The following is a 20,995-nucleotide window of genomic DNA, read 5'->3' as shown; positions in this document are numbered from 1 at the left end:
GTGGGAGAGAATGAGTCGGACTCGCTCTGAGTAATATGACACGTGTCTTTGTGCCCATCAGTCAGAGGCAAGGTTTACTCTGCAGGGATGAGCCCACTATATATAGAGCAGAGCACAAGGTTAACAGGCAGACAGACACTCAGACAGTCAACTCAGCCCAACACACTCACAGGCAGCACTAGGACCTCACCGCTGGTAAGCACTTTACAACTTATTTCAACCACTATCCTCAGAGGAAGAGCTGCTGAGGTCGACGGAGGGTTTTCAACACGGGATATTGGAAAAGATAAATACAGGTACTTTATTAGAGCGGCTCTCTCTTGAGTTTTATAGTTAGTTAGAGTTCCATCATTGCTATTTGTGATTCATCTTATATATATTTATATCAGTAGTTTAAAGAGTGCAGCAGGTCACAGTAGTTTGATCAGTAATGTAGAAGCTGTGGGAGGTGAGACTTCAGGATGGAATATGAGTTACACAAACTCTTGTTTTTGTTTTTCCACCTATTGTGAGAAGGTTTTTGTCCCGACAGGACTGAGCTGGATTAGACCTGTTCTGACAGACATAACTCCTGCTGCGTTTACCGCTGCTGAATTAATCTGTTGTTCTGCCGTTTGCTAATTCACTCAGCTGTGTTTTGAGTTTGCATGTTAATGTAAATTCTGCAAATCTCTGCATCTCAAATCAAAGTTTGTTCCTATCCTTCTTATTTCCTATTCTCCTCTCAGGTCAACAACAGCGTAACAGTGTCAACAGCGTACGGCATGTTCACTCTTTGCATAACTTAAATCTAGAGACTGAGCCAGTAGCACAGCTGGTTTCTGCATAATACAATACTAAGCATGGCACAACTCTTTCCTGATGAAACATGTCAGCAACTCAAAAACTAAACTATCTTTATTGTCATTGCCACAATTTCCAAAACGGATGATATTTCTGATGAGGATATGTCAATTTCGGCAAATTCACCCACCGTTTTCCCAATTCATCAATTAACAATGTAGTAGTTTTTTTGTTTTTCTGTTAAAAAATGAAAATAAAAAGTGAAATCTGTAAATATTTAATCAGGACACAAGCGACAGGCCAAAAACTTAACTGGTGTCAAAATAATTTTGTTTATGTTAAAAATATTGTGAATTCATCGTCAAAAACAAGGGATTCACCGGAAATCTTGGAAAGTGTCGGTTTCTGAAATGTGACATTTTCACAGATAAATATCTTGAGAACAGTAAATTGACTTATTTTGATCCTTGTATCCGTATATTTGAAAGATTAATACAGTCACCTGCACCATAGTGGCTGCATGACCTTTGACCTATAAATAAAAACATCACATGTCAGGACAGCTGCTTTGTGTTGGTTTGAAGCAGAGACAGCTCAGTCCAGTTTGGCAACGAGCTTCAAGCTTCAAGCCACCGCCACCGTCATGTGACCTGAGTCCAGTTAGTACACGATGCACAACTCATGAGCAGTGTTGTTGACCTGTCAGGACCTGTTTGTGTCTTTCAGGACTTGTATGAATACCGGTAAGCAGCAGAAGCCAGTGCTCACAGGTCAGAGGTTCAAGACCAGGAAAAGGGGTGAGTAGCAGGTTTGTGTGTTTGTGTCTACGCTGCTGTGTGTGTGTGTGTGCATTTCTGTGCACGTTTATCCAGCAGAAAACACACACCATCTTTCACTGTGTTTCCTGCACAGTCCTGAGAGCAGGTGGAAAATATTCCAGACGTTGCTCTGACTGACACGCTATCAGTGTTATCAGCTAAATGCTAATGTGACCAGGTCCTAACAGTTAAAACTCAGAGACCGAGCAGGACTCTCTCTGCAAAGACATTGTTTGATCCCTGAGTTTCAGAAATGACAACTTAACCATTTCAAGTTCATCTTGACAGTGAACGTTTTTTTTAAATGCTTTAAAGCAGACGTAAAGAAACTTTTTCTAAAAAACAGTAGAGTCTGAAATTGGCAAAATCACAATTGAATGGTGAATGCTGAGTGGATTAAGTTGAGCAGCTTAGCTCTCCACTCGCTTTCAGCTCTGGGTTACAGGAAAGAATCAGCAGATAAATGTCTAAATATACCCCGATCATGATGCCAGTGTAGTACTGTACACACAGTACACACACACACTCGGTAAGGAATCAGCCTCCACTACGTCAGAGCAGCAGCTGAACACAACAAAGAACTAGAGTTACCTCCTTGTGGTTTTATCCTTATGCCAGAAGTTTCAGGTTAAAGAGTCATAAAAAAATATGAACTATTTGTTAATTAACACACAATCACCACCACATCTCTGCCACGCACCATCAATAATAATTTATTACACTACTGATTGCCATAAATTCTTTTTCTCTGGTTTTATTCCTTAGTTACTTGCACTTAGTTTACTGTATTTAATATAAATAAGTTAATAAGAATTAATAAGAATATATGTATATTATTACCTCTACCTCTATTGCTTTAAATATTTTATTTATATATTTTTGTACTTTTATGCAATGAGCAAAGGTATAAAAGAATATCACTGTAATTACTTAATAAATACACTTGAATTGAATTGAATTGAATTAAACTCAATTAAATCACTAAATTACTGAATTTCTAGTAAATTGAGTCACAGAACTCAGTATATTAAGAAAATGATTGTGCCAAATCTGAAAATGTTCCATCAATGAGACTGGGACAGATGGATGGAGAAATGGAAAGACATGAAAACAGACAAACCAACCAACAACTTATTAAAATTATTAAAAATTGTGACCTGCGGCATCACAAATAAGGAAACATATACTACTGTCTAATCCTCAGGGGGCTCAGAGGTTCAGCTGTCTTAATCTGATGGTCAACTACAATAAAAGATCATTAACAATGTACTTTTATATTTTGTGATTTCTTTTGACAATAAAAAATAAATAAATGGTTTATATTTACTGCCAAACCACAGTTCACTTCTGTAAAGTTTCCATTGTATTTACTTGCTCAGTGTTGATACAGTAAAACCTGAACCTGATCCCGTGACCCTCTGTCCTACAGATGAAAAGGAGAAGTTTGAGCCGACAGTTTTCCGAGACACGATTGTTGCGGGCCTCAATGAAGCAGGTGGAGACCTGGACGCTGTAGCCAAGTTTCTGGACACCACAGGATCGCGGCTGGACTACAGGCGCTATGCAGACACGCTGTTCGACATCCTCATCGCAGGGAGCATGCTCGGTGAGTCCAGACTGGCTGAGGTTTATCATGTTACCACCACCCCGAGATTACAACTGTTTGTTTTTATTTTATTTATAGGAGGTGGACAAAGCCGTAAGAGGCCATTGACAGCAGTTAGTCTTATAACAGGTTCAAGGACTGGTCAAATTAAAAGGGAGACGTTGAGTTCAGGTTCTGCACTGACAGGAAGGGACAACAGTCGTCCCACACACACACACACGTCACACGCTGTTCACGGCTCAGTCCACGGCCGTATTGTTCACACAGACAAGGACAGAGAGCTCACTGCAGTGCTGGCTTTGTCAGATTAACACAGTAATGCCCACTAATCAAAGAGATCTCCTCGCTAAGCACCAAAGAACTCAAGTCTTCAGCTCTGTCACTGAAGTGGTCATGATTGCACAATTGTGTCTGTGAATTTGCCATCAGCTACAAAGCTACACAAAGTACAAGTGCATTGACTCTGATCTTTGAATGTCTTCACTGAGCTGTATGGAGGGCTCAGTGACAAATAAAGGCTGGCAAGATGAGAAGTTCAGAAATACCTTTAAAAAATGTTTTAAAAAGCATCAGGTTTGTGTAAATTTACATTTTGCATTCATGTTGGTTTTATGACATTTGAAATAACATTTGAACCTTTTTTTTGGTAAACAAATTTTTTTTTGCTTTTAAAAGTAAACAAGTACAGCAGTCCGACAAAAGTAAAAGGTACATTGCAATCTAAAGAAAAAAGGAAAAAAAATGGTTCAAATGTCATTTCAAATGACATAAAACCAACATGAATACAAAAATGTAACCATTTTTCAACAAAAGTAAGACTAAATGCCCTGAAAATGTAAGGTGGGCAGGACATAGCCTAAAAACAAAAAGTTTTTTTGCTAAATAATATGACAACTTAAACACTACTACTAGGCTACAACTAAACAAAACTCAACTCCACCCACACCAGTACATCTTTCCGAGAAGGGGGGAATAAATTAGCTTCATAAAATCTTCGTCAGGAAACATTGTGTTGCATGTATTACTTTTATTCCACATTTGAGTCCAGATTTATTTTCCTGTATAGGCTATAGTCAAATTTTTATGAAAATACTCCAGAGACCACGTGGAGCTTTCAGACCTGTGGTAGTGGGGAGACCCTCCATCCCAGTGTTGGGTAGAAATCACACACCGACCTGCAGGTTAAAGGAAAGACCTATACTGTCACTTGTGCAACCTTGTAACCTTTAGACTGATCTTAATCTGTCTGTGCGTGTTCTGCAGCTCACTCTCTGTTAAACCAATTACACTTAAATGTTTTGCTCCCAGGCTAAATGAGAGATAATTGATTACCCACCCACCCAAGTATGGCTCCCTTCACCTTTTCAGTGTTTTTCACATTTAAGTCTTTACTTCTGCTGTTAAAGTGAAAAGTGGCCGCAAGAAACAGATTGAACAGGCTCTTGCTAGACTGTGGTCAGGGTTAAGGTGAAGCCTCACTTCTGCTGAGTTTCCTTATCAGGGTGGTCAGGCTCAGTGTTAAGCACAGCCTCGAACGTCCTGGGAATCTGGTGGGGAGCCTTAGTGGTCTCGTGGTGGTACTTTCTCCGGGACACTTGAAGACCTAAAAACCTTCTACCATCTCGGAGTCTATACCACCACACTGGTCGGGACAAGTCGACTCTAAACCTCCCGTTCTCTTCCTCAGCTCCTGGAGGAACTCGGATCGATGAGGGCGACAAGACCAAGTTGACACGGTACTGTGTGTTCACCACGGAGGAAAGCCATGCCGCTCTACGTCTATATGCTCAGGTGACCTCACACTCCCCTTCACACTCACACTGTGCCCACCAATGAAGGAGGATGGGGTTATGTGAACATTTGGTAGCCCCTTTAATTTACAGACTGATGATTATGTGATAATGTCAAGAAATAGCCAAGAAATAACAAGTAATTGCATCATAATGTCTAGAAATAGCCTTGAAATAACAGTCAATTTCATAGTAATGTCGAGAAATATAGCCAAGAAATAACAATTGATTGCATCATTGGAGAAAAATTCTGTCCTTTCCTAAAAGAATTAAATTAAAAAATATGACATTACTATGAAATTGACCGTTATTTTTTGGCTATTTCTCGACATTATCACCTTAGTATCACAGCCTGTAAATTAAAGGGTTACCGAACATTTTATATAAACATTATGTGACTGTGCTTTTGTGACTGCAGGTTTTCAATAAGCTCATCAGACGATACAAATATCTGGAGAAGGCCTTTGAGGACGAGATCAAAAAGGTCTGGATCAGTCTGTTCAACAAGTACTTTATTAGAACTGCAGTTTTCCATCCATCTTTACTGTCATCAGAAATCTTTGTTACAGTACAGTGTGCTGTGTGTCTGTTTCTGTGTAGCTGCTGCTCTTCCTGAAGGCCTTCAGCGAGTCGGAGCAGACCAAGTTGGCCATGCTGACCGGCATCCTGCTGGCCAACAACGCCCTACCGCCTCCAATCATCAACAGCCTCTTCAGTGAGAATGTGGTCAAAGAAGGTATGAGAGGACTCTAACACTCTGCTGTGCTCTCAACTAAAATAGTCCGGTCGTCTTTACAACGGGTTATTGTGGTTCATAATAACGTTTGTATTGTTATGAAAGGAGCAAAGTGCAGCCGCAATAGTATGACTAAGAAGTCATCAAAACACTGGGAGGTCAGGTTTCATTTCAATTAGTGCAATTATTTTTCTTGCAAACTTCAGGACCAGAACATGCAGTGTAATACTGGTCTGTAATAAATTGTAATGTTCACACAGAGGGGGGTCCATGGGAGTGCCCTTCTTCTCCTTGATGTTTTTCCAAAATGCCGGTCCCAGAATATATGAGAACGATCCCAGGAAATGTTTCTCAGGCATTTTCTTGTATAAGGCAGAAGTTATTGTTAGAATAGCTGGCTTCCCAAGCATTAACATTTTGTATATAACAGAACAACAACAAAGTTTTTTTGGAACCGGTTGACATAACTTGATTAGGTAAATGCAACATTAATTTTCTGTAAGCGTTTATGAACTTTTTTTTGTTTTGTTTTGGCCTTCTGCAGGGATCTCTGCGCTGTTTGCTGTGAAGATGTTCAAAGCATGGATCGCAGAGAAAGATGCCAATTCGGTAACCTCTGCTCTGAGGAAGGCAAACCTGGATAAAAGACTTCTGGTAAGAAGGCTTCATCGAGAGCTGTAACAGAGTCCTATCAGAGCAGGACTGTTGTGCTTTGTATCATTAGTAGTGATTGTGTTGAGACGGTGTGGTAGTTTCTCCCTCATTATACCTCCCAGTTGTTCAAATACCTCTGTGCCGGCAACAGTCAGAGGTGGAGGCATGTTGTTTTCAGGTTTAGGCCTAATCTAAACCTAAACCTCACCCTAAACCCACAGAAAGCTCAGTCTCATTGACATAACATCTCAGTAACGCCTCGACTGATCTTCTTCAATTCTTTCACAAACATTCACTCCAAGATGAACTGTTTAGATATTGGTGGTCAAAGGTCAAAGGTCAAGGTCCCAACTTGCTGCGCTGACTGGCTGCTACCTCCCGCCACCAGAGGGCAGCTACATTGTTACAGTAATGAGAGTTGGCACAGTGAGGAAGGATATATAGTCAGTCAGACGTTGGTGTGTTTGGTCAGTGACTCTGTTTGTCTGGTAAAGTTGGATAAGTGAACCCAGGTTTCTTTATTAGATTAAGAGACAACACAGTTACTTCAAGTCACTGAGGTACAGCAAACTTTAACTCAAACACCAAAATGAAGGTGTGACAGTTGAGGTTCCTGTCACTATGCCCCCAACTGATCGTGCGCCCTGGCTACTTGGCCAAGGGGATGTCCCTTTGGTGCGCATGACTCTTACCCGGGAGGTGTGGGTTCAATCCCCGCCCGGGCCCTCTTCACCTTGCCACATTCTGGCGTTGTTGGCAGGATCCATGTAGCACTAGGGGTGGGTCCATGGATTCCTAATGTGTGGCAGCCTGCGCGGAAGCACGAGGACGTGCTTGTGAAAAGAGGGGGAGAGATGTGACAGTTGAGGTTCCTGTCACTATGCCCCCAATTGATCGTGCGCCCTGGCTACTTGGCCAAGGGGATGTCCCTTTGGCCAAGTGGCAAGCGCGCATGACTCTTACCCGGGAGGTGTGGGTTCACCTTGCCACAAAGGGATGACATTTTATATCCAAAAAGTTTACAGGTCAATACCGTTGTGATATTTCATGTAACGTGGCCGGTTGCTGAAGGAAACGACTCTAAATACGTCTAGTTACGTCTCCAGATTATGCTTTTCAGTCCAATCACTGACCCACAGCCCCAGATGTAGCAGTCTGAGCTGTTTAATGTTTGATCTTTTCTAAAGCACTAGCTTTTATTTTTCTCGATCCCTTTAGGAGCTGTTTCCAGCCAGTAAACAGAACGTGGAGCATTTTTCGAAGTACTTCAATGAAGCCGGGCTCAAGGAGCTGTCGGACTTCCTGCACGTGCAACAGACCCTGGGCACCCGCAAAGAGCTGCAGAGGGAGCTGCAGGAGCGCCTGTCACAGCAGTGTCCCATCAGAGAGGTAAAGAGGACAGGTACTCACAGTGCTACTGTATATAGATGGAAACCAAGCCAATGTGTGTGTGTGTTTGTGTGTTCAGATGGTGGTGTACGTGAAGGAGGAGATGAAGAGGAACGAGCTGCAGGAGCAGGCGGTGATCGGCTTGTTGTGGACGTGCCTGATGAACGCTGTGGAGTGGAACAAGAAGGAGGAGCTGGTCACAGAGCAGGCACTCAAACACCTCAAAGTAGGTCACACACACACACACATGATCACAACACAGCACAGTGACACACATACAGGAGATGATTGCCCTCTCTGAATCGTCTCTAGTGGTACTTTCACTCTTGATATCGCAGCCGTGTTGACATTCAGCTGTGTGTGTGTTTTCCTGCAGTACTACGCTCCTCTGCTGGCGGTGTTCAGCACTCAGGGTCAGTCCGAGCTGGTGCTGCTGTTGAAGATCCAGGAGTACTGCTACGACAACATCCACTTCATGAAGTCCTTCTCCAAGATTGTGATGCTTTTCTACAAAGGTCGGCACCTCGCACACTCTCTCTACTCTTCAGTTCAGCTTTATTTGTGTCCCCGTAGGGCAATTAGTGTTGCAGCAACTAAAAAATACATTAAAAAAACGTAAAAGTCTAAGAGGGAGGGAGGGATAATACAGTGTGCAGCGACTCAAGTAGCCCATACAAGGAAAGAAAGTGCAATCAGTGTGTATTATCAACTATTTCCAACATCATCAGCATCACATGAAAACAAAAAGAAACAAAAACAAGAACAGTCTGCCTGTGAGAAACCACAGAATATCAATCCACCAGGTGCGACTCCTCCTACCCTGTCCTGAATTCAAAAGGGAGACGGCTGTAGGAACAAAGGAGTGCTTGTACCTGTTACATTTTATACAAGGAAGTCTGAAGGTAAAAACTGGAAGTCAGAGTGTAAAGGATGGGAGCTGTCAGAAAGGATGTGCACTGTTGAACTCCCAAAATCGTATTACTTGTCTTTATCAATCTGCTTAGTGCATTTTACTTATCTGTCCTCCTCCTACCCTTACCCTTCCATACAGAATTGATGTGTTGTTTTATCTATTCTACACTGACCGTTTCCCCTTTTAATCTCAGCTGATGTCCTGAGTGAGGAGGCCATCTTGAAGTGGTACAAAGACGCCCATGCTGCTAAAGGGAAGAGTGTCTTCTTGGAACAGATGAAGAAGTTTGTGGAGTGGCTCCAAAACGCCGAAGAAGGCAAGAACCACACGACTTCATTTATTTCTTGCTCTCCACACACTGTTAGATATGTGAGATATGTTGATGTTACTCAGCGATGTCACTGCCAGAAAGGGGAACTATGCAAGTCTGGTCGCTTTTCCACTGTTTTACTAACCCTCCTCCCGGCCATGTGCATTTGTTTTCAACGAAGCTGGCGAGAAAAAGCAATCAATGGAGCAGTGGATAATGTTATATATCATATACGATGTTGTGATGTGTATATTTGTGTAATCTTATCTGTCATAAACAAGACTTTATGGGTTACAAGGTGCGTTGGAGGCTCTGATCTTGCAAGGTTGGTTATCAGCAAAGAGACGCTACAAGGAAGGCAGAGAGCCTCCATTGTCCCTCATAACAAGTTAAAAGTCATTTATTTAACCATCGCAATTACTCCAAATCTGTTTAATTAAGGTAAAAATGCATCTTAACTAAGGTGGAAATCCTGCATAGTTCCTCTTCAAAAGGGATAGTTGAACATTTTGGCAAATTGGCCCATTGCCATAATCCCTATAGTTTTAGGAGTAGGTTTGTTACCTTTAAGCTCACAGCTCTGCTCCACCGTTCCAAAAATAGCTTGCACCCACAATTAAAGGTAACGAACCTACTCCTAAAACTATAGGGATTATGGCAATGGGCCAATTTGCCAAAATGTTGAACTATCCCTTTAATCATCTGTGCATAGATCAGCATCAGCTTCCCAACTCCACAGGCTCTTACTGTATTTTGACGTCAGTAGCCGTAGCGACCAGCAGGTGGAGCCGTCAGCTCACCTGTCCTCCTCTTCCTGTCCACAGAGTCCGAGTCAGAGGGAGAAGAGGGCTGAGGGAGCGCTTCCTGTCGTCTTCCTCCTGAGTCCTGACTGTGCAGCAGCTTGTGACCCTGTAGAGTAGCTCCTGTCTGAGCCGAGGTGGAGCTCCTCCTCCTCCGCCCTCGACGTCGTCCTCAGACCCATTCCTGTCCTGAAGCAGCCGAGCACCGTCAGAGGAACCAGAAAGTCTTCAGCGCCCACTCCATCTGTGACACTGTCCAGCAATGGCAGTGTGACCTCTGCAGTAGCCTAGATGTAACACGTGTTTTAGAGTTTAACAAAAACAAAAAAACAACACTTTTTTTGTGTATTTGACTCAGCGATGCTCTCATCTTTTTATGAATAAACTGGTTTTATATGTACGTGTGTTTTATAAACTCTGTCATAGATAATGCGTTCACTGTTGTTTATTTTATGTTTGCACTTTACTGCTCAACAATTACAAAATAAAAATAAAAACACATTCAAAACTAAAACTGGAGAAAAAGAGGAGTAGATAATAAACAATTGCATTTAATAATAATAAAATATCACACTGGTTCTTCTTGGCCATTTACTGGTGTTAACCCATGTAAAAATTTCTCTCTGTGGACTGGGTGGCCTGGTTTTGATAGAAGTTTTTCTTCTTCTTCTTGCAGCATACTAGCCCTGACTGGGATTTGAACCTCAAATCTACCAATCCTCACTCCCACTCAGACAAATGCACACAGACAGGTTGACAGCTCCTATGTCAGTGTTCAGAGAGAGAGAGAGAGAGAGAGAGATGGTCATGTGTCTGTTTCGCTCTGTCTGAACAATGTGTGACTCATAATGTCAAAGTTGTGCGTTTGATTTCCATGTTGACTTCCTGAACAGAAATTTTCAACTTTGTGATGCAGTCTCTTGCATTCAGGGGAGGATGAAAGCATCAGCAGCAAGTAGCCTATAAACACTGGCAGAAATGGGCTTCCATATAATCCACCCACTGCAAACAAAAAGAAGAAAAAAAATCTATTCACTATGCTATCTAATAGTTTCTTTGTGAGTTATAATGTGGAGTGTGAAAAATGGAAAAAATGATTTGTTAAAAAAAAAGCTGCTATGTGTAATCCTTGTTACCATGGGAACAGTGGTCTGATTGCTGCTTAAAAGTAGGCTAGGTAAAGGCTGCTGATGGACTAGTGTGTGTGTGACCCAGAGAGAACTGCGCTCTCTCCTCAGGTCTGATGATGAATAATGAATGAAGTGCAACATGAGACAGGAGCAGGCAAACAGCATCTTCCTCTGAACTGAACTGAACTGGACTGGACTGGTCCGGGTCAGGTGGACCGGGTCTGACTGATCCGGATTCTCTCTGGGACAACAGGAGGCTTCAGCAGCCAATCAGCAGGCCCGGTCCCCCGGAGCCCCATCCCTTTATCTCCCCTCTCCTCAGTCCTACATAGGATACCAAGCATGAGGCAAGTTAAAGTTAAACACTCACTCCAACACCGGACGTTATTTTCAAAATAAAAGCATGAACCCTAATAATAATGGACCATTACCTGTTCATTATAGATGATCACAGATTCAACAGCTCTAGCAGCACAGATGATAATTGGAACTAATTCTGGTATCAGGAAAAAAAAAACAAAGGGACGTACCCTTTGTTAAAACAACATTTTGAATAGCCTATAATAATCTCAAGACTGCATGTTGTTTTGATAAGAATATTAATGTTGTCATAAGATAACCCTATATTCAGCCAGACTCCTCACACACATTACACTAGCCTATCTACATCTACATCTACATCTACAATAGGCTACATCCCAGCACCATGTCAAATATAACATCAGTTGAGCAGAGTATCTGATTTTAGCTCATGAGTGTGTGTATGGATTTGTTTTGGATCTATATTATATATTATGTATTATGGATCTATTTTGTATTGGTTTATTTAGTAGGCTATGTTGCAGATAAATGTATAATACTGGGGTGAAGGCGAGTAAAATGTTTGTTTGTGTGATTTTGAACTCCTTCAGTCATTTATTCAGTCATTAAATCTTTGCTTGCCTAAATGTTGCAGCTGTGGCTCAAGAGGTACAGCGGGTCGTTCACGGGTGGTTCAATTCCCAGCTCCTCCAGTCTGCATGTCCGAGTGTCCTTGGGCAAGATATTGAACCCACACTTGCCCTGTGTGAATGATTGCTTCCCAAATCCTGTCTGCAAACAGTGCTGTAATGTGTTTGAAACAGGGTGAATGCGACAAAAAAAACTGTGTAAAGCGCTTTGAGTGGTCCAAGCGACTAGAAAAGCGCTATATAAGTGCAACTCCATTTACCATTAACCAAAATTTTAATATTTGGGTCATCTAAGTCTTAGCCTGCATTATAGTAACTCCTCCAATCCCTCCCCCCAAATAGACTGCACTGCGGAAGTGACAAACTGCGTGCTTTAATTTTGACAGTCATCCAACTTCCGCCGCACCGCTTGCGTGCGTGTGTTTGACGCATGACGCTGGGCTCAGTCCAGGTTAGACCTGCCGCTACCGCCGCTGCTGGTGCTGCTGCTGTTACAGCTGCTTAGCGACCGTCTCTTGCACCGGGAGGTTTGTGTTTGTGTGGAGCCGACACCTTTCACCGTCTCTTTGGGCTGAGTGACTTCTCCTCTGAGCAGGATGGGCTGCGCCGGATTCACCTGCTCCAAACACTCGCTATGCGCGCTCAACATCCTCTATGTGGTGAGTATCACCTCTCGCCATATGGACAGCTGTTACAGCGGCGCTGCGCTGCGCTGCGCTGCGGTGGCCAGGGATGTCTGTGGGGAGAGAAGGGTGGAGAGATGCGGGTTGTTGTAGACAGTCAGGCCTGAAACAAAAAAACAAAAATAGCCAGAGGCAGTATGAGGCTGTGTGTGTTTTTTATTTAATGCTGCGTCCTTCTATAGCGCCACAGCAGAGGACGTAGGCTACGTGTCCGCCTCAGATAACGCTTATCACCGCTGAATACAGGTGTGTGTGTGTGTGTGTGGCCTCGGCGGGGCCCTCCTCCCCGGGGCCTCACAGGGGCCCTGGGCACCACAGACCCTCCAGTCAGGTTAAAGGAGCGCCAACCACTGAGCCTAATGTGCTGCATAGCTACATAATGTTTTCTGTTGGTGTGGAGAGGACTTGTCTGATGATGTCATAATGATGTCATCACATCCATGGTACACATGCATACAAGAGAAGATATTTTTTAATATATAATTATAATAATAATAACTTTATTTATATAGCACCTTTAAAAACACAAGTTTACAAAGTGCTTCACAAAACAATATAGAAGAGACAAGTCACAAATGCCATAAAACCATAAGAGATGGACCGCCACGATAAAGCTACACAGGCAATACAAGAACCCAACAACAGATTGAGACCAGGAGGACTCAAATTAGAGTGCAGGATGCAGTTAAAAATGAATAAAAGAGGGGTACAAGAACAAATAAAATGAGACACAGGAAAAAGATGGGATAAAAGAGTTAAAACCGAAGAAAGTGTAAAGTAAAACAATGAGCATCTGAGTAAAACTGTGAGATAAAATGAAGAATAGGCCTATATGAGTCAGTTTCCAGTGTGACTCCTGCTTTGTGATGTCACTGAGTGCAGGTGAACTGGTTTAGACACTTTTACACACAGTGCTGTATTATATGTCTGGTGTTGAACAGCTGCAGCAGATGAACACACACTCACCTGCTCCTGACTGTCTCACACATGGCTGGTCAATGTCCACACAGCTGTCACAAGACGTCACTGTGTGAAGCTCAGAGTTCATACTGTAACAGGAGATTAGAGTCACAAATAAGGTGATAAGGTGTTTTTAGCTGAGGTTTCATGTGGTAAATGTGCACAACACTACTGCACACTATCTATTACAAATTCTATGTAGTTCTTAGTGTGTGTGTGTGTGTCCTGTCCTCCTGCAGATGGTCAGTCTGCTGATGATTGGCATCGCAGCGTGGGGGAAATGGTTCGGTCTGGTCTCCAGCTTCCAGGTGGTAGGAGGTGTGATCGGCGTCGGGGTCTTTCTCTTCTTCGTGGCCCTGGCCGGCCTCATCGGGGCCATGAAGCATCACCAGGTCCTGCTCTTCTTCGTATCCTTCAACGTTACTTCTTATTTCCCCCACCCAAAAAAATGGTTGAAGTGCATCAGCATTTAAAGGGAACAAAGACAATGAAACAGCAGCAAAAAGATTCTCATGGACCAATTAATTCCCTAAAATGTTGATTTTAGTTTCTCAGGTATGTATACCTGTATTAAATTAATTTTTATGAATATAACCAGAGTCAGGAAGGAATAAAAAAAACCTTAGAATAAAAAAAAAACAACAACTCTGAGATGAGTTTTCTTTCCCAGAACAGCTGATCTGAGTCAGTTCAGAAGTTCACTCTGAGTTGAACCACGTGCATGAGGGGGAATATAAAAAGCCATTATCAATGGAGCACTGATCCATGGCAACAGTTAAGTGTGATGTAATGTGTGGCATTAAAGTGCTTTTATTATTAGAGACTGAGCTGGACAAAAGAGTCAATAAAACCACTTCACCACATTATTTATCAGGCTTTAATTTTCCTAGTGGAGGTTAACTGTTTAACCCATCAGACAGTTAAAGCAGAAGTAAGCGGAATATTTGTGTTAATATAAGTCTTAAATAGTTATATCTTCCGACAGCAATCACTTACATAGAGTGTTTGGACCGAAACACGGGTCTGTCAGTCCCTCTGCCGAGGAGAAAACTTTTCTTGTATCCTACAACCTTTATCCAATGAGGAGAGAGAACGGCATGAAGGGCTGTGTGTGCAGCCAAGGGATGCGTGTGAATGTGGTGACATAGGGACGAGGACCAATAGATCCATGACGAGGGCGGGGGCTGCTAACTCCATCGGCTGACAAGAAGTTATGGTGCGTTCAAGGCAGCCCGTAACTCGTGTTTTTCCGGCCTGTGAAGTCGTACCAGTTCGATCTGGTACGAGTTCACGGGTCGGAAGTTACGAGCGGCCGTTATAGTGACTTTCACAGGTAAAACAGGTCGGAAAAACACGAGTTACGGGTTGCCTGGAACGCTACAAAGTCATAAGTCGTGACTTGAAGCTGTAACTTACGGTTTTAAAAGCCTGCCTGGAACGCAGCATTAGCCAAAACGACCGGATCGCTTACTTCTGCTTTAAGTTGTTTATAGATACAGATGTAGTAATTGTGAATTATTGAGTGAGTTTTAAAGGTGCTGGTAGGTATACATTAAACTTTGTAAAAAAAAAAAAAAAATTTTAAAGTAAAATCTATCTATCTTCCAATCTTTATGCTAAACTGGGCTACCATGTCCCAGAACCTAGAGCCCTGAGATTAAACTGCTTCGTTAGTCCTGTAGCTTCTTAATAGTTGGGAGAGTCCTGATCGTGGCTCCTCATCTTAACTTCTGCTTGTGTTTTTTTAAACTCCACAGTAATCCAGGATTATTACATCCAGGATTAACAAATCACCCCTGCAGAGGCAGGTCCAGCTCAACAGTGACAGTGAAGGTGTCACACATGTCAAAAGCTGTGGATCAAATCTTTGTTTGCTGATTTTCCCTGTGCAAAATTAAATATATCTGAATATTAGGATACAAACAGTAAAATCACATGCTGTTAATGAAGGTTGTGAGCCACATGGCAATTTTAATTAATTATAATTAATCCAGTACAATAGTATGCAAAACTCATTCAGGACACACCTCAGTTTTGACCTCAGCTTTCTGTATGTTTTCAGTGCAATCAAGAAAAAAATACATGAAAAACATCTTATATCCACTTATAACATCTTATTATCTCAAATTAGATTATTTGTAGTTTCTTGATCACAGTAAATGTAGGCTGACATAATGTTACATTTCTTTAAAATAATACCTGCAACCTGCTGCGATCTCTGACCTTATTCACTAACATCTTGAGGACCGATCACGATGACCTAGATTATATTCATCTGGGTCACGAAGCGAACAGACCTGGACATCCTGACCTGTATCTAACTACACAACACACAAGACACAGTGTTTTGGAAAATCCATTTTCCATTCATGTATGCATGAGCAGCATCGTGTTTCACTCTGCAATCAGCTCAGACCGGGCGCAGGCAGCAGGACTGTGTGTATCTGTTGTCGTTCCTTGACAGTGAAGCTCAGTACATGATCATCCTGTTCATGGTTTTCATCGTGCAGTTCTCTGTGTCCAGCGCCTGTCTGGCCATCAACAAAGAGCAGCAGGTAAGAACGACACATCCAGTTTAACAGTGACGGCCATCTTGTTGTTGTTTACAATGCGTTGATCACTAACCTCAGCGACAGGAAGAAATGTAACTGTGCCTCCACCCTCTGTACAGGTGTTTACACCTTTCACCTCACATCACATGGCCTCTGAATTGTTTATCCTCCTCATGTATCAACATGTGTTGAGTGACGAAGCTAAAAGTCAAATTTGTCCTCAGACGTCACATGCAAATAATATTCATGTCAGCAGCCTTAAAGAGGAACTGTGCAGGATTTATACCTTAACTATGCTACATTTTTACCTTAATTAAACAGTTTTGGAGTAATTATGATGGTTTAAAAAATGACTTAACTTGTTATAAGGGATAACGGAGGCTCTCTGCCTTCCGCCTGCGTGTCACTTATTACGTCAATTGGCTGAAAAACAACTTTGCAAGATTGAGGCTGCCACCCCAGTGTCCCAGCTCTCGTCTCTACCGCGACACAAACGCACCCCGTATACCGTAATCTCTTGTTTATGACAGACTAAACAACACAAATATACATGTCGTAACATCGTATATGATACATAACGTTATCTACCGCTCTATTGATTGATTTCTCGCCGGCTTCGTTGTAAACAAATGCACATGGCCATGAGGAGGGTTAGCAAAACAGCGGAAAAGCGACCAGACTTACATACCGGTAGTTCCTCTTTAATGTTTTATGGTGTTGTGTCACAGAAGTGCTGTAATGTATTCTGGGTCAAAGGAGATCAATATATCAATAAATAAACAACAACTTGCATGCCTTGCATGTCACATAAACTCAAAGGTCATTGAGTGGTTTGATATGATTTGATCCCTACAAATAAAAAACTTGATAACTAGAATATGACTTAAATTACATGAATTTCATTGATTATTTACCCTTTATTTTAACCACAAAGAGAAAAATGCTTTTGATTGATTCCTTTTTATAATATTTCATAGTAAATTCATACATAACTAGAATTATTGCCAGTTGTTTACATCTGTGGTGGATATTCTTTGCTCTCGGCTGTATGGACCAGTGTGAGAATGCTGTCAAATGTTGCCGATGTGCTGCAGGATCATCTGCTGGAGGTTGGCTGGAATAACTCTCCGAGCACTCAGGGGGACGTGGAGAAGAGCATCAACTGCTGTGGCTTCAGACAGGTGGACTACAACGGCACCTGTGACGCCGTGAGTCAGAATCCGTCCGGGATCGTGACAAGTTCCCCTGCTCCCTGTTGCATTTTTAACAATGTATTGTGTCTCTTGACTTCCCTGCAGGTGTGTTTCCCCAACCACTCCTGTCAGCCCTGTGCAAATAAGATCCAGGAACATGCCGGAAAAGTTTTGCGCTTTGTCGGAGGGATCGGACTCTTTTTCAGCTTCACTGAGGTGAGTCACAGCTGCAACGCTGCTGAGGGTTCGTCAATGGGATCATAACGTATAAGCATTAGTAGTAGCTATTGTCTGGAGTAGTATGAGTAACAGAGCACCTGTCATTGCAAAAATAATAGCATTGGTTCTAGTTGCAGAGTAGAAGCAGTAGTAAAAGTAGTTGTAGCATTAGCAGTGGTGGAAGTACTAGACGCAGTAGCATTAGCAGTAGCAGGATTAGTGGCATTAATGTAGCAATGGGAATAGAAGCAGTAGCCTACTGCTGCTTTTCCCATTGGTACTGCAACTTAGTAGAAATAATAGCAGTCATAAGTAGTAGCATTGGTAGCAGTAGCAACACTAGTAGTAGTAGTGGTAGTAACAATAAATCACCAGTAGTTCAAGTTGTAGCAGAGTAGTAGTGGCATTAACAGTAAAGGCAAAGGCGAATTGTATAGCACAGTTCATACACCAGGCAATTCAAAGTGCTTTACACAGGCATAGAAATACATTAAAATCAAAAACAGTAAGACAGTAAGACAATAATAAATAGTAAATGATTAGAATGATTGAAATCATTAAAATTATATTTTGAATTTAAGTAAAAGTGATAGTAGTGGCAGTACCATTACCAGTAGGCTACTAGCAGAAGTAGCAGTAGCAGTAGCAGTGATGGCAACCTCAGCACAAGTCGTAACAGTAGCAGTAGTTGTTGTAGTAGTAGTAATAGTATCAGCAGTATAGCAACAGAAATAAAAAATCTTAAGAGCCTGGTACAAAAAATGTCTCAGTTTGGTCTCTGCAGCTAATTTCCTCCTTCATGACAACAGTTCATACTCAAATCTGAGTTAATTTGTCACATACAGGCTAATATATGAGTAATTACAGTGAAATTCTTATGTGCCTTCAGTCATTGCATACAGGTACAAAAATATATATAAAATATTTAAAAGCAATAGAAGTAGAGGTAATAGAAAATGCAAATGAAGTGCAAATAACTAAGGAATAAAATGCAACTCACATTATATTTTATTAAGGGTTGAAGTTGTGTATATTTGAGATCATAGCCAATTCTAACTGTTGCTGTGTCCATCCGTCAGATTCTGGGGGTGTGGCTGACGTATCGCTACAGGAACCAGAAAGACCCTCGGGCGAACCCCAGCGCTTTCCTGTGAGACGGCGCCCACCTGTCCTCCTGAAGCACTTGTCCCACTCTGTCCCCTTCTCCAACTCCAACTCTGTGGACTTTTCTCCGGGCTTTACCTGTAAATACGAGACCGACCTGCGTGTTTCCACTTCCTGCTGCAGCCGTGCTGTTGTTATGTGATGTGTGCGGTTTTTAAGGGCGAAGTGTGTTCTGTTTGTGGCACGACACTGGCACACGTGGCCTTCAGCGTGAGACACTGACACACACAGTTAGGACACTAAGCGTTGTGGGTGTAAAAATAGAAAAGAGGGAACGTAGTCCGCAGCAGTCTGCTGTATATTCCAGAAGTATTTATGCAGTCTGCCTGATTTTGACACTGTACACTGTTTGTTTGTGTGTGTGTTTGTTGTATTTGTTTCAGTCCAACCCACTGAACGCAATAATGTCAACCACTGTGTGAGAGAATGAAGGACACGGGTGATGATGACCTGTAACTGTTTTTACTCTGTATGTGTGTGTGTGTGTGTGTGTGTGTGTGTGTGTGTGTGTGTGTGTGTGTGTGTGTGTGTGTGTGTGAGTGCGTGTGTGTGTGTGTGTGTGTGTTGCACCTGGCTGCGTGTTGTGTTTGTGGCCTTTTGCATGACTCTAAGCTGCTGTATGATGATTCTGTGAGGCACCTGTCCGAGCCTTTGTACTGTAAAACACAATAAAACAACACTACTGGAAGAAAAAGAAAATCTGCTTCTGTCTTCCTTCAAAACACATCAGGTGTTCAGGACCAAATGAAAAAAATAAAAAAAATTCCACAGGTTGTTTTTTTCTTAAAACAGCTAAAACAATATCGTATTTCAACTTGTCACTGGACAAATCCAGCTGTTTGAAGAGATCCCTAAACCTTAAGAAGTAGTAGGTCATCAACTGAGACTGTTGAGTTTATACGATGCACCTACTGGCAACTAAGACTCGCCAATAAACCTAGTTTGCATGGTGTTGGCGCTGTGGGAGAATAGGAATCAAACAGCTCCTTCTTGCTGGGAGGAATCAGTGACTGAACAGCTTAGCAACACTAATTTAATTAATATACGTGCATAAATGGTTCAGTGAAGAGGTCACAATAGACAGAGGTACGACTGCAGACAACTGTGGACGTAAGAAGTTGGCGGAAATGGCGGTTTCAGCCTGTTTGCCCTTTCAAAGAAATCTCTGGCAAATACGTGTAATCTTAACTATTCTTATTTATTTTTCATTTTACTTAACAAAACTTCTGCTGACTCGTCTTTAGAATTATTGTCTTGTTTTAAATGGGTCTCCTTTTTATTTTTGCAAACAACATGACAGGGAAAACGGCTTCTCGCTCCCATGTTAAACAGAAGGTTTTCATGAAAGTGAGAATAAATAAATTGAATTGAATTGAACAAGCAATGTTATTTTACAGTGCAGCCTTCAGACATCACTTCCCACAGGAGCTGAGTGGACGTTAGTGTCCCTCCTCTCCTCCTCCGTCATCACCTCATCAGGCCAGGCTGCATGAACCCACGTGGGTCTCAGGTTTCTTCAGCCTTGTTTGATTCTCCCAGGGAAGAAGATGGCGGCCGAAATCCTGACCTGACCATGGGACAATAGCCTCAACTGAGGGTCGGTGGTAACCCAGCAACAGGAAAACGTTTTCAACACTTGGTGTGTGTGTGTGAACCCGCCCATCCAGGATGTCAAACACACAAACACACACACACACACACACACACACACTGATTACACAATGTGCTCCATGAATAGACTTGTGCTTGTGAAGTTATGTTGGTTCATAAAAATCTGATTAATCATGAATCACTTAGGGAATGAAACCAGTTGACAATCATTTACAGAACTGGTCATGTGACAAGATGAACAACAAACTTATTGTGCGCTGCTTGGCATGTTTCCCAGAATGCACTGCATTTGAGAAAACTGGACAAGTGAAGCTTTAGTGCCCTCATTGCGGTCTGGCAGGTTGTTTCCTTCTGTTTTTCACTAGTACCCCTCTCTCTCTCTTCTGCAGGAAGTGGTGACTTCACTGCACCGCAAGGAAGACCTTAAAATATGTGCAGTGCAGTGTTTATGCAGGTGTGAGAGTCAGAGATAAATAAAATGTCTTTAAAGCTGCAGCTATCACTGTCAACACAACATTAGCTCACATCAATTTGCATATCCTCTATGTAAATGAGGCAGCCTACAGGGAATTAGCTGCTCTGTATAAAACTCCTCTGTCCTCCACCTACAGACACAGTTAGAGAGCAGCCGGTGAACACAGTGCAGTGTTTAGCAGCTACAGAGCCGGACGTGTCCCTCAGGAGCTGGTGAAGAGAATGAGCTCAGGAAACTGCTTCCGAACAGATAAGTCAAG

General features: G+C 42.3%; 3 protein-coding genes across 4 annotated transcripts in view; 2 read left to right on the top strand and 1 right to left on the bottom strand.

Moving 5' to 3' along the window:
• Positions 1–20,995, bottom strand: part of ssr2 (signal sequence receptor, beta) — a 61,478-nt gene that overhangs the window by 34,188 nt on the left and 6,295 nt on the right. Inside the window, exon 1 of one of the 2 annotated variants that reach the window (XM_085791117.1) lies at positions 8,318–8,334. The exons of the other annotated variant lie outside the window; for it this stretch is intronic. The gene's annotated coding sequence lies outside the window, so the exon portion shown is untranslated. Of the gene's footprint in view, positions 1–8,317; positions 8,335–20,995 lie in introns of those variants that run through there. 2 annotated transcript variants of the gene reach the window in all.
• Positions 130–9,919, top strand: bzw2 (basic leucine zipper and W2 domains 2). Its single transcript, XM_085790219.1, has 12 exons — positions 130–195; positions 1,510–1,580; positions 3,031–3,207; positions 4,895–4,998; positions 5,416–5,481; positions 5,598–5,733; positions 6,278–6,387; positions 7,606–7,776; positions 7,856–8,002; positions 8,153–8,291; positions 8,883–9,058; positions 9,824–9,919. The coding sequence occupies exons 2-12, from the start codon at positions 1,517–1,519 to the stop codon at positions 9,917–9,919; spliced, it is 1,386 nt and encodes a 461-aa protein (XP_085646345.1). The 5' UTR covers positions 130–195; positions 1,510–1,516.
• Positions 12,294–19,349, top strand: tspan13b (tetraspanin 13b). Its single transcript, XM_085791106.1, has 6 exons — positions 12,294–12,538; positions 13,762–13,929; positions 15,997–16,077; positions 17,169–17,282; positions 17,373–17,483; positions 18,566–19,349. The coding sequence occupies exons 1-6, from the start codon at positions 12,476–12,478 to the stop codon at positions 18,638–18,640; spliced, it is 612 nt and encodes a 203-aa protein (XP_085647232.1). The 5' UTR covers positions 12,294–12,475; the 3' UTR covers positions 18,641–19,349.

The sequence above is a fragment of the Trachurus japonicus genome, chromosome 11 (genome assembly GCF_045865225.1).
Source record: "Trachurus japonicus isolate A0001 chromosome 11, Traja_1.0".
NCBI lineage: Eukaryota > Metazoa > Chordata > Actinopteri > Carangiformes > Carangidae > Trachurus > Trachurus japonicus.
This window is presented reverse-complemented; position numbering and strand designations above follow the sequence as displayed.

Excerpts from the sequence above, each read along its gene's own strand:
- bzw2 (XM_085790219.1), top strand. The coding sequence starts at position 1,517 with ATGAATACCGGTAAGCAGCAGAAGCCAGTGCTCACAGGTCAGAGGTTC. Across the intron at positions 3,208-4,894 it reads CATCGCAGGGAGCATGCTCG|CTCCTGGAGGAACTCGGATC; the intron begins GTGAGTCCAGAC and ends TCTCTTCCTCAG. Across the intron at positions 5,482-5,597 it reads TTGAGGACGAGATCAAAAAG|CTGCTGCTCTTCCTGAAGGC; the intron begins GTCTGGATCAGT and ends GTTTCTGTGTAG.
- tspan13b (XM_085791106.1), top strand. The coding sequence starts at position 12,476 with ATGGGCTGCGCCGGATTCACCTGCTCCAAACACTCGCTATGCGCGCTC. Across the intron at positions 12,539-13,761 it reads CGCTCAACATCCTCTATGTG|ATGGTCAGTCTGCTGATGAT; the intron begins GTGAGTATCACC and ends GTCCTCCTGCAG. Across the intron at positions 16,078-17,168 it reads CCATCAACAAAGAGCAGCAG|GATCATCTGCTGGAGGTTGG; the intron begins GTAAGAACGACA and ends GATGTGCTGCAG.